The sequence below is a fragment of the Pyrus communis genome, chromosome 2 (genome assembly GCF_041283825.1).
Source record: "Pyrus communis isolate YQ-2024b chromosome 2, ASM4128382v1, whole genome shotgun sequence".
Classification (NCBI taxonomy): Eukaryota; Viridiplantae; Streptophyta; class Magnoliopsida; order Rosales; family Rosaceae; genus Pyrus; species Pyrus communis.
Genome location: NC_142566.1, coordinates 9,122,971 through 9,139,216, shown reverse-complemented (window position 1 = coordinate 9,139,216; position 16,246 = coordinate 9,122,971). Strand labels below are relative to the sequence as shown.

The 16,246-nt window shown below is 35.8% G+C and overlaps 1 protein-coding gene and 1 pseudogene across 3 annotated transcripts; both read right to left on the bottom strand.

Moving 5' to 3' along the window:
• Positions 1-2,303: 2,303 nt before the first annotated feature.
• Positions 2,304-12,207, bottom strand: LOC148698544 (protein VASCULAR ASSOCIATED DEATH 1, chloroplastic-like). 3 transcript variants are annotated; one of them, XM_088684035.1, is made up of 18 exons: positions 11,758-12,207; positions 11,426-11,485; positions 10,138-10,188; positions 9,817-9,882; positions 7,898-7,993; positions 7,693-7,791; positions 7,224-7,321; positions 6,955-7,139; positions 6,447-6,487; positions 5,534-5,615; positions 5,318-5,404; positions 5,142-5,196; positions 4,802-4,868; positions 4,534-4,633; positions 3,577-3,638; positions 3,446-3,485; positions 3,056-3,342; positions 2,304-2,778 (listed from the first exon to the last, which is right to left on the bottom strand). In XM_088684035.1, the coding sequence occupies exons 1-18, from the start codon at positions 11,962-11,964 to the stop codon at positions 2,539-2,541; spliced, it is 1,923 nt and encodes a 640-aa protein (XP_088540161.1). In that variant the 5' UTR covers positions 11,965-12,207; the 3' UTR covers positions 2,304-2,538. The 3 variants fall into 3 exon arrangements, with proteins under 3 accessions (XP_088540161.1, XP_088540158.1, XP_088540162.1); XM_088684032.1 differs by having other exon boundaries at positions 3,056-3,357; positions 11,758-12,183; XM_088684036.1 differs by lacking the exons at positions 11,426-11,485; positions 11,758-12,207 and adding an exon at positions 11,014-11,032 and having other exon boundaries at positions 3,056-3,357.
• Positions 12,208-14,635: 2,428 nt separating this feature from the next.
• On the bottom strand, positions 14,636-15,984 carry LOC148698543 (uncharacterized; annotated as a pseudogene).
• Between the last annotated feature and the right edge of the window lie 262 nt (positions 15,985-16,246).

Genomic DNA, 16,246 nt, shown 5'->3' with positions numbered 1-16,246 from the left:
TTTGTTTATCTGGATTACTCCTTCTTATGATAGGACTCGACCAACCCTGTTAAATGGCCTGGAATCAATCAGGCAGCCCATAGTATTTGACACAACTTTGGGCCGAGCACAACCCTATACTCGGCCCAACAATATTATTTCGGGCCCAAACAAGTATACATCAAATTCGTTTAACAACATAGCTAGATTGGAAGTCAAATCAAATGGACTATCAGCAGAAGTAGAGGCTGCAGTAGTTGCATGATTGCCTTGTATAGTGAGTTTTGAGCAATCTTGAATGTTCCCTTGCCATCCTTGTTGAATTTTGGTTTCAACTCTAAATGAAGAATATAGCATCTATCCTTGATATGCCCTATTCCCAAATGACCAATTTTAACATAGTGCTCACACTTCAGATCAGGGTGTTTGCCCTTGTAACCTTTTGCCTTAACTGACCTGTGACTTGAGGTGTAGGCTCGAGACTCTTGCATGGTTTCTTTCGTATCCAAGTTCATGAGTCGTCTTCTAACCTCCACATTAAATGGTGGCAGACATGCTGGAATAAGAAAGAAGTTTTGAGTCATCAAGATGTGGCTTTTGAGGTCTTCATGGTCTAGGCTTAGGCTAGCAAGTTCATTTCACATAGCGGTGGGGTCACCAAGATCTTTCTCAGCTCTCTTTAATAACACAACGTCTGTGGTATGAGCTCGATAGACATCAAGTTCATTCCACACAACAGTGGGGTCACCAAGATGTTGCACAAAGGACTTGGCCTCTTGTTGAAAAATGCAACATCTCTTTTGAGTTGGAAAATTTTGAGTTGAGTTGTTTTGATTACCATACATCTCCTCCACTTTCTTCCACAGAAGTAAATAAATAACAAAAAGGGAATTGTGGATTCTTGCACAATACATTTTCATGTATGTTATAGCTTAAGTAGTTTTGTCAAGACGTCTACGTCAAAATCCTCTGGCAAAAACAACTTGTTATTTAGTTTTAGTTATTGAAATTAGTGTTGTAATGAATCTGTATAAGTAGAAAATTTTTGCAATCTTCTTATGCATCGAGTTGAGAATCCATGACATGAACAATTGGTCTTTGCATTAACATGCTTCATAATTTGGAGATGTAGTCTCAGGAGCTTGGATGACTCCATTGATAAAGCCGAGCTTGACCCTTCCACCAAGAGCCAAAGTGACTGCTCATAACCAAGGGAGATGGTTGAATTCATTCAATAAAACCGAACTAGGCCTTTGATTTAGGTTGACGTCAACCTCTGAAAAACTTGTAAGATGAGAAGTAAGTGAGCTTTCTACCTCTTGATCTAGTGAAGTTTCTTCCGCCATTTTTGTTGGCTGAGAAGACCAAAAGGATATGAGAGACATGCCTAATAAGGATACTGCTATGATACTAAGATGAAATTGTGAACCAAATTTTTGTATATTCACTTGTGTGCTTCTCATTTACAAGAAGGTTGTACATATAGCAACTTAGCGAAAGTTAAGCATACACGGCACCCTTGACCCTAGAGTTAAGGTTGAACTAAAGGGTCTACAGCCGCCAAAACGCTCGTCCTGAAATTAAGGAAGATTATAGCTGGTTCTAGGGTTTCTAGTGTTAGGCAAATTACAGCAGGTTCTAGGGCCTCCCTACCAAAACAGGGCCTGAGACTCTATTATCCAGAGTCTTGAGTTCCGACGGCTAAATACTTTCCTACGTCAACTACCTTAGAAGCTCCGATGAAGCGCCCAATTGCTCGGAGTCTCTGTGGCACTACTATCAAACACTTTGCCTAGTTTCAATTGCTTGTGCCCCTGTCGAGTCGAGCCCATCTCCAATGCTTGTCTGAGTCATCTCTATTTGTCTTAAGTGTTATATGCACTTGTTGACATATTACTCGGGAGGTGTCAAGATGGGCTCGGATTGTTCTCGAAGGGGCTAGATTTATTCTCGACTGTGCCTCGAGCAATGAGAACTAAACAAATGGTTTCAATGCATTTAAGTCACGTCTTTTCACATGTAAAATAAAAATTTAAAGTAAAAAAAATCTAACAACTCTAAAAAGAGGAGCATGATAAATGGTAAATACATATAATTTGATGTATATAGCACATAGTTAAGTCATCTTACTCAAGCTTTGCCTAATAAATAATTAAAACCCATGAACAATGTACTCATTTGAAACACTTACTAAAAGAAGGATTTGGATCTCCTCCGGATCCTCACAATAAGGATCTAGAGAGGTTCCAAATCCCTAAAACAACACAAGAAGGAAGGCAAGGAAAATGTAGGGAGAAACTAGTGCTTATTCATATTATACATAATTACTCAAAGCTAAATAATTGATCGCTTGAAATCAAATGAGAGCATTCTAACAAGCCGTGATTCACCATTCCCAAGAGGAATGACAAACTATAAATTTCAATCAACAATTTTCTCTACAAGTTTATGGATTTTCTTCAGAATGGAACAACATACAATTTTGTAGCCCAAAAAAAGAAACGAGCAACATACATTTCGTAACCACTGGAAGAATGAGAAAGGATATACAATTGGAAGTTATCTGCGCTTACTAACGTCCTCCAGTTGATCTTTTAATAGAGCATGTTCATGCCGCATACTCTCAAGCCGAGTCTCAACCAAGTGCATCTCATCTTTGAGGTGGTGGATTCGCTTCTCCAGCCAAGTGACAACCTCGGATGATCTTTCACCTACTTGACTACCCAAGCCACTCCCGTAGTCCACAGGTGAGTGCACATGGATGTGTTGGGGTCTGGCTAATAGCGCAAGTACGCTCAACTACAATCAAAGAAAAAAAATACGTTTTACCAACATCAAAGAATGCTGTCACATTATGCATCATGCAGCACACTGTACACAAACTAGAGCACTTTTAATTGGCTTTACTGCGGTTAGTAGCAAAGATCAAAATAGTAACAAATTAATCCAACAAGACAACAATTCAAGGAAAAATGTATACTCTCAACTAGTTATGGGGTATGCAATCTTGGATTCCTCAGCACCAGGGCCAACATGTGATAACAAATATTTGACCAACAGGGTTGAGAGTAAATACCTGCATGATGAAAATCACGACAAACACAATGACTATGATCAAGGGAAGCTGGCTTTGAGTTCTCAAAGAGGCGTGGAATTTCAGCATAGATTCTCCTAACCATGATGTAAGAGGGGCAACATCAACTGTATCTCCTAGCAACCGCTTCCCAACTTGCTGGGTCGCATCCATGGATTTAGACAAGTTTTGTACCCTAGCGTGTTCACTGGGCTCGTAAAACCTTTCTGTAGGTACACACATCTCTGCTTCAATTTGCGTATGAACTTCACATTTCTGAACCATGCTAACTGCAGGAATCCTCGCTGATTATGAAAATAACTATATGAATTAATCAGAGTATCCACAATAAAACTAATTGCATGATTCAAAATTTGTGCACAACAGTCCTACCTCCTTTTTCAAGATTCTTCCTCTTTAACAATTCATGTGCCTGAATGAAACATTAGTGCACGCAAAACTTTAGGTAACTCTGACAAACTCCAAAATCAACACAGACGCTAAAATAAATAAATAAATAATACCATGTTTATCCAGGTTTCAAAAACTTCTCGACATTCTTCCGTGGTAGACTGCACAATTTTGCCTGCGATTTCATACTCACTTAGCATAGATCAAACATAATACTGTTCACAAAAATACTCTAGATCCCTATTTTAAGTATACGAACACGCATACACCCTCATAATTATTAGTTGTTTTAATCTGGATAGAATGGCACAAAAAATACTACAAAATCTAATAGTCTAAAACCATTAAAGAGTAGCTTTTAATCATGACTCTATCAAGGGCCATTGCATAACTTCAACCAAAAAGTACAAAGCATGTTAAAGCAAAGCTACCAGCACTAAAGCACAAAACTTTCGCTTAAAAGATCCGTCCTCCCCTAGAAAATCTTTGTGACATGCATGTACAGAAAGCACAAGTCAAAAGGTATCAAACATATCTTCAACAAATTTTAGTAGATTTTAAATGGTAGACTGCCATTACACTGACTTGGTGAAAATATACTTGATGAAATACGCATAGGGACACAACTCCTGTAATGCTCTCCGATACACTAGCACTTTCCCAAGAGGCAACGTCCCCTTGTACGTACATGTATAATCTTAATATTATTTATTTTGTCAGACACGACTTGAACACTACAGGATCATAATCCTAAAACATTCCGTACACAAGCAGTTCATCTTTTAACAAATTTTAATTCTTTGTATGAATTGTATTCTACTAGAAACTAGAAAGTAGACAATTTTAAATTCATATCATATGTTTTTTGGTATGACTTACTACACCTTGACCCATATATACATAACTATGTATGCCTATCTTTGCCTGTCGTGTAATTTCTTTGGGAACTCTGGTGTTTCCCATGTTGATCAATCAAATCATTTTCATGTCACATGTTTATGTCCATGATTGACCAACCAACACAAACCAAGATAAATTCAAGAAGTAAACAAGTGTTGTCCAGGGCACACCTTTCCAAACAGTTCTCTTTGAGAATGCCACGTTAACATAAATCTTTAAATTGCAGCATTCCTTTGATCCATCAGGATCTCTCTCAATGTCCCAAAATCCCTGAAATGAATAAAAAAATATGAGATAAATTGACTTTGGTTAAAGATAATTGATTTCTATTTTATTACAATGGCAAAGGTTTAGCAAGGTAATCAATAAATTTTTAAGAAAGATATCATATAAAACATGTAATGTGAATTATGAAATTGGATGAAATGCAACTTATACCTCAACACGGAAATAATCTCCATAAGGCACATCATTGATTTCTTGTGATGTCTCAATAACTAAGTGGCTGGCAAAAGTCAAAGTTAATGTGTCACAAAAATAACTCACGCATTCTTGAGATGAAAGCAAAGAGAGGACTGCATAAAGTTGTTGGATTATTTACAGTTCATAATAACCATCTGGCCCAGACAAAACAAGGTTTTCAAATGTGCGATCTCAAGTTGACATGGCACCAAGTTAATCTGTCATCCCTTCCTCACAATAATAATCACAATCTATGCAATTGCAAACCAATTCAAGAAACATTTAAAAATGGTATTATAAACACTATATCCGCAACCTGTTTCTGTGAACTCGAAATTTCTGGAGCTCCTGGCAGCTGCCAAATTTTGCACCTTTATGACAACATTACGTCCGGTGTTAAAACAGACTGAAACACAAAAGAATCAAACAAAGCATGTAGGCCCACATGAGAGATTCATACAGTAAATGATAAAATTAAAAACGCAGCCATACCAAAATAAACTTTTATAGGGTGCTGAAAAGAAACATCACGGGAATGGCCAAACTTATCATGAGGTTTCCATGGAGTACACTTCAACTCTGAAAAGGCATAAAACCATACAGATTAAAAACTTAAAAACAAAAAAATCATAGACTTTTGCCTCAATATTCTAGAACCACCAAGAAACCAGAATAAATACAGGGATTCATCAAGCTCCAGGAATTTACCTTTATCTCCACAACTTCTATGAAATGATTCTGTGAACACATTGTCGGAGAAAAATAAACTAAAGAAATCTTCAACCTTTATCTGCACTTCACAGATTGGATGTTAATTTTCAAACAAACTTTTCCATAATGGAAACACTATTTGAAATGAAAAAAATAAGCAAAAATAATAATAATGGCAGAACATAAAAGATGATACTAGATTCCCCTCCCTGAAGCTTAGTTGTACTTCACAAACTTACCCTCTAGTTTTTTAAAATTACAGTTCCCTTTCCTATGGTAATAGGAGTAAACATTTAATTATACAGAAAATTTTTAAAATGTCATGTGAACTTAACACTTTTTATCAATTTGTCATATCAACCAAAAATATAAGCAATTTGTCATATCAACTTTCTGAACTCATTAATTTGTCATATACTCTTAACGGAGATTTTCCATCCAAAATAAGTCATGTGCCTGCACATGACTTGTCTTTAGGGTTATTTAGGACATTTTAACTCTCCACTCTCCTTCTAAAAAGTTGCGTTCGATGCAACAAACATTTAGGGTTTCTACAAACTAAAAAATGAAAATGATTATACAATGGAATAATATTTTTTTTTATTCTAAATACAAATGAAACTTAATATAATAACATGATCTAATTTTGATCGAGTTTCTCTCCAACAGTATAGTCATCAAAACATATATCACCTGTTCTTGAAGTATGGTTGTCCCCTAAAACAATGGTAAACATCAAACTTACATTGGTTTTACAAAGTCATTGCTCATGGCAAACAATGAAATGAAAATGAGGTCAACAGTCGGAAATAACCCTAAAGGGTACTGCAATTATACCAAACTTCAATGGAGAAGAATGTAGTTAACATACGTTCATATATGATTATCCCAAAAAATAAAAGAAAATTACCGGAAACTGTGACTCTGCAACCTTTGTATAGCACTCCGGAACTGCATGTCAAAAATAACCAGCTCAGCTAACAAGACATAAACCAGAATTGGTGGATCCAATATTGCTCAAACATGAAATTTGAAGAATAAATATAGAAGCATCAATTAAATTACCAAAACCTAGTAGCCAATCAACAGAGATATGCACATGCTTTAGCAAGATTTGAACCCGTGAACCTACCCTTTTAGAACCTAAACCAAAGCTTAAGGACTGCATGTATAATTGTATCAATCAGAAATGCATTTACAGATCAAATGTTTTATGCACATCCCATCCCATTAAGACCCAAAATATTTCATGCTTCTAGAAAGAGATGAAGTAAGTGGTGAGATAGAAACTGTATTCCACAGGGGCATAGCACAACACAAAGACTTATAACACCCAAAGGAATCCAGGTTTGGTCACAGCTCATTCATGACAAATGAAGCAACATTAGCAATGATTCTAGATTGTACAATAAACTCACCGTTTGGAGCATCAGAGTTTTCCTCTTTCCAGATCAAAGTATCTTTTGAACATGAAGGGTCATTATTCCGAGCTGGTTCTAAATCCTCTTCTACAGTATCGTATTGCTCTGGAATTGATGTCAACACAGAGTCGTCTACAACATTGGAGGCAAGCTTAGAGTCTTGTGAAACAATATCCTCGTTCCTGGTCCAGAAGTATATAAAGATAAGTCACAATTACAAATCATCATCTACCAGAGTAAAATATTAATGATACTTGATGAAGTACCTGTCAGTGGAATCCAATTCATCAACTAAGCACTGGGAGCTTTCCACCTTTTCAATTCCAGCTCCATTCTCTTGACTGCCAGTCTCAGATAATAAGTCCTGACAGAAAATTGCAGATAAAGAGGGAGGAGAAAGAAAGAAATTCATGATGAGATCTTTTGAGTTAAGCAAGCATATATTGTAATACGTTGATGTCAAAATGAAGCCAAAAGACTGATCATGCATAATAAGAAATTTACACGTTGTAACTATTGGTTAGGTCTTTCCATTTCCTTGTGACTAGGCTTTCACACTATCATATGATTTTAAGACTATTACATAGGTCTTCACATTTTCCTGTAACTAGTATATATACCAAAATGAACAGAAAAACTCAGAAGTCCTCACAAGAAATCCTATTAAAAAAAATTATGTCCCATTTAAAGAAAATGAATTTATCGCCACCAACTGTAATACAAATAAATTAGCACCTGTTCTGTAATCTCTTTGGCACCATCAACATATTGCGACCATCCATCATTTATTATCTTAAATGCTTCGTCACGTGACAGAAAGGATGCAAAGAAGTACTGCCAAATCAGTAAGTGGTGTAAGATATTGCTGAAATGACAATAAAAGGAGCAAGGGGTTTACAAGATATCACCAGTACATAGTAAACATCAGATTTGTCATTACCTTCTTGCTTCCAACAAAAATTTCAATGGCATTAGGGAAGATCCCTGCTGTCTTTGCTCTTCGTACACTTGTCACTTCTTGCAATGGGATTATTTTCTGAAGAGGAATTTACTTTTCATACATAATAATATTTTATAAAGTCCAAACCAAAATGAGAACATAGTTTTACACATAAAGTGAGCTTGAATCTCCTGAAAGAACCAATGTCCAAGAAACAGAACTGACAAAAGAACCCCCCATCTAATGTCCTAGGAGAAACTTAAGGCCATCTATAGTGTGACAACATTCAACCTAAAAAAGTAGAGATCTATTAGGATCATATCTCCAATATGTCTATAACTTCTGAAACACTCTCTTGAACCGTATGGATCCATGGAGAATAGGTGAATTCTTTCATTGTGTTGCTATATTGTTCAGAGCCTTCCTGACTTCAACCAACCTCAAGAACTGCCTTAGCAACAAAGTTCCACATAGTCCAGTAGGGTGTCTATGATATCAAAGGAAAGACGCACTAGGAGAGACTTAGGTCATCTTTAGTTTGACAAAGGTTAAACCTGAAGAGTATTAAAAGCTTTGTATCAAGCAGACATCTTCTCAGATAATATCTTTCACAAACCCTTTTTGGCTTCTCACACACCCCTCTTGATTTCTGGCCATCGGATTGAATAAATCAAACGAAAATAACGGACTGGATCAGACAAGGGTGTACGTGGGCTAAATCCTTAAATGTTTGCAATTGCTGAATTCTTGGATCTAAAGGCAACTTATAGATGACTAAGCTAAACCTATCCATCAAGCAAACTATACAGGATCCACGTATAAAATTGTAGATCTTCATCTGCATCCAAAAGCTCAAGTGCTAAATCTAATCAAAAGCTACAATATGAAAAGGCTCGCTGTATCAATTCCAATTATCTTTAAGCTTCAGTATTAAACCCATAAAGTTCCCCAAAATTTTTCTGCTTTAATACCACAAATTTCTCCATAGTTAGCTGTTTTTATATCAAAGACTGCCAAAAATTGGAATATCAGTATCAGTTTTGATTACTGTTTGATTCCTGGATCCCTTTTAACACGTAGAATCAATTAACTCATTGAAAAATAAACACTAATGAAGAAACGGGGGAACGGGACATCAAACTATACATGAACGGGACAAAAACTATTTGTCCTTCCATCCTCATCTTTCTGATCAACAAGAAAGCAGAGATATCAAACTTCGTGGCTGTATAAGCCAGTAAAGTTGTCTTCATTTTACTCTTGGGTAGGTAGTTGTTCAATAATCGAGGTCTCCATTGTATATAGCATTTTCAGCTATCCCACATGTATGACTGAACAATAATGCACGAATAAAATTTGTTGAAATTATATCTAAAATTGCTAGAAGCAGAGGAAGATGAAATATCAGTTTAAAGAAGCTAAAGTGGAAAGACGGAGATCATTCAAATCAGGCTTTTTAGCCAAAATGGTCCCTGAGATTTGCATAGCTCCTTACTTTGGTCCCTGAGATTTGAAATCAATAGAATTGGTCCCTGAGTTTATCCACCATCAATCATTTTGGTTCTTCTGTGAAAAATCTCCGTTAAATAAGAATAAAATGACCAAAATACCCTTACTTTTTGTCAAATCATTTTGCCCCATTGTTTATTCAATTGAGGGTATATTTGTCACTTTGGTCCTTATTTAACATAATTTTGCACGGAATGACTAAAATGATTGATGGTGGACAATCTCAAGAACCACTTCTATTGATTTGAAATCTCAAGGGCCAAAGTGATGTTTTATGCAAACCTCAGGGACCATTTTGGCTAACAAGCCTTCAAATCAAAGAAAAGAATATATGATGCATAGCACTTAATTTGCAACAATTGTAAAATTTGTTATACATGACGAAGTTGAAGACAAGTTGAACACCATACCTTTGTCTCAAATCCAAAAATATTCGAGTAAAAGCAAATATAATGAACAAACAGGTACATATGACCCTACAAGAAACATATAGTAAGTTAGCAAAGCCAAGTAGGATACGTGTTAAAAACGACCGTTCAATCAAGAAGTAAATAAAAAGAGTTAAAATTCTGGACAAAATCAATATTTCATGATAAACCAAAACAACGAGTATGGCAAAGCAGTAACCTAGTAACTAAACAATGAGAAGGCAGTACATCAGTTTAACTATAAGAGAGACACTACAACACCTGAATTTCTAAATAATAACATTTAGAACATAACAAATGAACCTGAATAAGTATGTTCTCCTGGAATGCACAGTTGAAATCTTCGATGAGGGCCTATATTAAACAAGAAAAAAGTAGAGGAAAAGGAGAAAATGTCAAAGACACTCAAATAACATTAAAGTAAGAATAAGATTCAACTGTATGCATACATGGATGTAAGAGAGAGAGAGAGAGAGAGAGAGAGAGAACTTCCTCTACTTATCATCGCACTGAATGCTAAACAACTATAACTATTCGAATCAACATGTAAAGTCATGTTCCTCTGAGCATCATATATACTCCACTAGAGGACATTGTACACTTTGACACACAAACGGTTAAATGTCATCCAAAAGTCAATAATCTGTGTGTTATTGCATCCCATAACCCAGTCTACTTTTTTGAGAAGAAAATATAGAATGAGCTTTACTATTCCTTTGAATTACAAACCTACTACTCAACGATAAAGTGAAGATATTCAAGAAAAAACAGGCATTTTACCTCCTATCTTTCACTGCAACGCCTAACAGGCCAAAGATTGCCCCCAAGATAACTACTCACATTATAATTCCTGCATAAATGGATTCTACTCATGCTTTATGGTATTGTTCAGCAATTAAGTTCTCTTCAAAATATTTTGACCAGTTTTAAATTATTGATTAGTATCAACAAACAGGACACATCAGAAAAATCTGCTCATGTTCATATGTATAGAACTCGTTACAACAATGATTGTATCAGGTCTGATGCTCAAGTAGCCTAGGTGTTGTACGTAGGTACTCCTATGTTATTCTTAGCTGTCCTCTCTACTCTTATTTTTTAAGTCAGTACGCTGTTGATTTTTAATTCTAGCAAACTTACGGCACCTAAAAACAACCAAATACATAACCTTTTACTTACTAATCATAGGTTCAATTTTTCTTCTCCTAGAACAACCTCAAAGATATTACTTTTCTTCTTACTTTTCCGCCAATCTCCGATCTTCTCCAAAATCAGTTTACTCTCAAATGACAAATCTGTCCGATGACCACTGTTACTCCTGGAGATGCTTTGAACCTCTAAGCAGTTTTACATTGCAAGATAAGCATAAGATTTCCTCCAAGTTATGAATTACAATTACTTTCCAATTCCATATATCAACAGAAAATGTTAAGTCCCAGGATGGTAACATCCATACTTTACTTTCCGTTTCTAAATCACAATCAAAACGAAAAAAAAAAAAAAAAAAAAAAGATAACCGAAAAAAAAAAAACACAATAAGAAAGCGGGAAAAGAAACTCTTTGAATAAAAACCAAAGCTCTGTTAACTCACTTCATCAGGCGGAAGGCGAAACAACTGACGATACTCTTCACTCTTCAATGATGCTGCAGACTGTAGTACAAAAGCAAACAAATAAAAAAAAAATAAACACAATTTTCCTCATTTTTTACTCAAATAATCATTTCTTCACCAAAACTAGTCTAAATTAATTTTTCACAAGCAACAAAATTGCATTGATTTCCCCTCCCCAAATTGGAATGTAACAATTAACTAACAAATACAAAAGAATTTGAAGTGCGATTGTGTTTCCAAACTGGGAGGCCAAAATTACGAACTTTCCAGAACCACAGTACAAGTAAAAAGAATGTGCGAACGAGGATGACCTGATCGGCGGTGGGAGATGAATTGCAAGTCTCGCTGCGATCGGGCGTGTCAGCCGAGCAAGAGAAAAGTGGCGAAGACGAGCCTTCAGCTCCGGAGGGGGCGTCGGCGGTAGAAAGCCTGGACGGCGTGGACGACGGCGAGGGCTCCTTGATCGGGTTCTGTGGAGGAGCTTCGATCCTCTCCGGGCTCGCGGTGACCACGGCCATGGGTGATATGTTTCGGGTCGGTTTTCGGGTCGGAGTCAAGAGGAAGGAGAAGTGGACTTTTAATTTTGGATGGGAGAAAAAGCGTCGGTTAGGTTGTTGTGTTGTTGGGGGTGGGAGTTGCAATCGACGTCAGTGGGTTTGAAAACGAGAGAAATTCGAGAGGCGGTGTGAAGAGAGTCGGTCGGCCGACGTTGGTTTTCCACGTGGCCTTTTAAAATTGAACGAGCTAATTACGATTAGATCGGAATGAATAATCTCGTTTGGCATAGTGTTTAAGATTGTATCGGAATAAATAAATTTTTTTTTTTTTTTCAAACGATATATTTGTTAAATTAGATACTAAATTAGGAAGTCGACGAGATTCAAACTCACGCCGTGGTGTAAAGACAAAACTTCTTTCCTTCATTGTGATAGAAGACCACTTGCATCGGTATAATATAATTTGTTTTAGTATGGTTTTTATGATTAGATTAGAATATAATCAGTGTTGTGGCTTATTTTATGTGACAGGGAGAGGGGTGCACGGCAGAGAGTAGAGAGAGAGGTGTGTTGTAGGGTTGTATAGAGGATTATGTTATTTTCCCTACGCATTATCTTTATTTATAGTAATAAGTGATGAAAGAATTCTTCTCCTCCAAGGAATACAAGTCCTAATGAGAAGAATAACTAGTATTAAATCTAATCTGGGATTTACACGATTACACTTAAATACAATGTTTATAACATTCCTCCTTGAATGTAAATATTCAAGTAGATTCGACATCATGAGGAAGTCGACTTGTCAGCACTAATGCTGGGAACACGCTAATCTTAAAGTAAAGTAGGAACTTGCATATGGAACTAAGTATCACAAAAACCCCAACGGCTATGGTAAAAGTAGGAACTTGCACATGTTAAAAATCACTACTCACATAGATTTTAGTCATCCTTACTTTTGAGCTTATACTTAATCGCAGTAACCACTCACAAACTCGCATTTATTCAATTAAAACAACATTTGGAAGTAAAAGCATGCCTTAGAGAATTTACTCAATTCCTCACTAGATAGACTGTCTATTTTCACACAGATTTTCTGACTACACTCCCTATACTAAGTATATATGAGAAGATTGATGTAAACATGTAAACTAGCAGGCACTTTCCGGAATTATTAATACAAACATGTATATGATCTCATGAACGAAATGCCACTACTTAGAAGCGAGAACCAAGGATTCCATATGCTCATACCAATTTCACACTCCACATATTGAATCACTTAACAATCAAGATAAAAGTCTAAGGGTTGTAATGGGGCTAGGGTATTGGCTAACAAATAAAGGTTAAGAATAAACAAAGGTTCTTAAAGTGATAGTAAGCAAAATAATGAAATCAACACTTAGAATTCAATTTTTGATTGCAACACTCAACCATAAACACAAAGTGGGAGATTTGTACAACTTTAGGGTCAGGTTTACATTTTTAACTCTTCTTCAACAACCAACACTTATGACCTCATTCTCACTTCTTTTCAACTTTTTTTTTTTCAACGTTTTCTTCTTTTTTTTTTTTTTTTCCTTTTTTTTTTTTTTTTTGAAACATAAAACATAAACACTACTTCACCGGATTCAAAAGAACAAATCCTTCTCCCACACTTATTTTTCTACAAATCGTAAATCAAAAGGAATTCCCAACAAATCATGCTTCATTATTCTTTAAGAATAAGGGTGTGGATATTCCCATACTAGGCTAGGTAGGGATAATGCAAGCTAACAAAGAAAATAGGCTAAATAAGGCTCAAAGGGGTTAAACTTGCAATACATATGCAAGGGATAAGGTTTTTTGGCTCTGGTAGTAACTAAACAACTTCATCTTGTTATTTGTTATGCAATCAATTTTATGTTTTGAATGAAACGGGCATGAGTTCTAGTATTTGGAACTAAAATGATGAAAAAGCATTCTAAATAGCGACCAAGCAAAGAAATAATGAGATCATGCAACGACCTTAGAAAACAAGAATATCAATCAATGACTCTCCAAACAAAGAATAGGTTCAAGTCTCACAAGGTTGTAGCGTTAGTCTGAATTTCTTCCTTCAAGCACGTTACAAAAACTGATTTTTTTTCTTTGTGATTACATGTGAACTCGTAAATGACAATTACAACTAAGTATTAACCAAAGAGCATATTGAACTTTCACCCACGTTTGTAACTTTCTTTAACAGTCATGCAATTAAAAATCAAATTCTCATCATTGTGTTGGAAGGTACCCTAAGACATAAACAAGCAACAAAAATAACTCTTTTTTGGTATTTCTCAAACATTTTCGATTTTTATTTTCAAAATTTTGTTATATGACACACAATAAAACACTTTAAAACAATGAATAACAACATTAGTAGTGATAAGTGGTGAAATTCGAAGAAAAATCATGAAAAACAATATGTTTACCCCCCCTCCCCACACTTAAACCAAACATTGTCCTCAATGTTTCAAAAATAAACTTAAACAAGAAAGCAATAAAAGATAACTAGCAAACAAGACAACCATGGCAAAGAACAATAAAAAGAAGGGTAAAAGAGAGCAAATCTGGTTGTAAGAGCTGGAAATTCCAATGTCTCTTTATTTGAACACATGGGTTGCCTCCCAAAAAGTGTTTGCTTTAACGTCTTCCAGCCGCACAACACCCCTATTTAATCCTCATTAGGACCAGCAGCATGGAGTTGATCTTTGAATGGAAGGTGATACTTGAAATGATCTGGTAATTGTTTAAATTCTAGACTGGGTGCCTGAATCGTTGAAATCAACAACATGTTAGTAGAAAACGAAATTGAAATTTGAGGAGGCGACTTGTGTGTTGCGACAAGAACTCAAAGATAAACACTACTTCGAAAGTTTCAGGAATGTTGCTCCCTGCCAGATTTGGTGTAAGGGTAGTGATTTGTCCTGTGTCATAAAATCCAACTTCTTTGACGATGGTTGTCACAAAAACATCTTCTTTGATGAATTATAGATATTCCCTAGCCAGTTCTTTCTCTTGAATCCATCTTGTTGTACAAAGCTTTTTAAAAAATTTAGCACATTCTGGAACTTGATTTATTGTACCAAGAATCGGGATATTAACTTGCACCTTTGGAAAGGTTTCGAAGATGTCTTTCTTTCTCTATTCTTCTTTGGATTGCAAAAACCTACGAGGAAAAGGTACATTTGGTGGAATGAGGTTAGAAAGAATTGAATTCGGAACAACCCTACTAGAAATGGATGGTGGTGGAGCTAGGGTAGCTACGGCAATAGGATTAGAAATGATTGGGTGCTGCTGTAAGGCTTATTCTAACCTTGCCGTGGCTAAGTCTTCCTCCTCCTCTTTGGACAACAGCTCTTTGTCAACTTCTAGGCTATGTTTAGACATCTTTGGTTCAGCTCTAACCTCCGTACCACTTCCCAAAGTGATAGCTTCGGCGATTTCAAAATCTCTCATTAAATTGGCAATGTTTGAGTTAGAGAATTTGCTTTGTTCTCGAATTTGTCCCATGAATTCTACGATCTATCCAAGTTGATTTTTCAATTCAAACATCTCTTTAGTTTGGTTTTCTAAGTCCTGAGTCAAAAAAATACAAGAAGTATTTAGTGTTTGAAGAATTTTAATATGATCCATGGACATACTTGAATTTGGTTAGAATAATTGTGGGGGAGATTGTGGTGTCTGCATAGGTCTTGAATAGAACTCCTCAAATGGCTACCAATATCCTTCTTGTTGAACTTGTTGAGGTTCCCTCCACATAAAATTTGAATGATCTCTTCCACTTGGATTGTAAGTATTGGAAAACAAGTCATTCCTTGATTAATTATAGCCTTGATAACCCCAAGCATTGACACTATCCCAACTTCCATGCTCAATAAATTGAGGATGCTGATTAGTTTGATATCCTTGCCTATAAGACACACCAAATGTAGGGACACTTTGCATTGTGGACCTTTTAATATACTATGACATAAGAGAAGTAAGATTTGCCATTTTAGCTTGAAGATTAGCAACTGCCATGTCTTGCTTCTCTACTACCTAAAATCAAAGAAATAAAACTAAATCAAATATCAAAAGAAAAATAAACAAAAAAAGAGTGATTAGCAATTTTACTAATCTCCGGCAACGGCGCCAAAATTTGATGTGGTAGAAACTAACACACAAATTAAGCCCTATAAATTATGCAATTGTAGTATGAGTAAGTAGGGATCGTTATATTTCGTGGATTCGAAGGGATGCTAATCAACACAAATTAAACTTATAAACTTGAAAAATAAGTTAA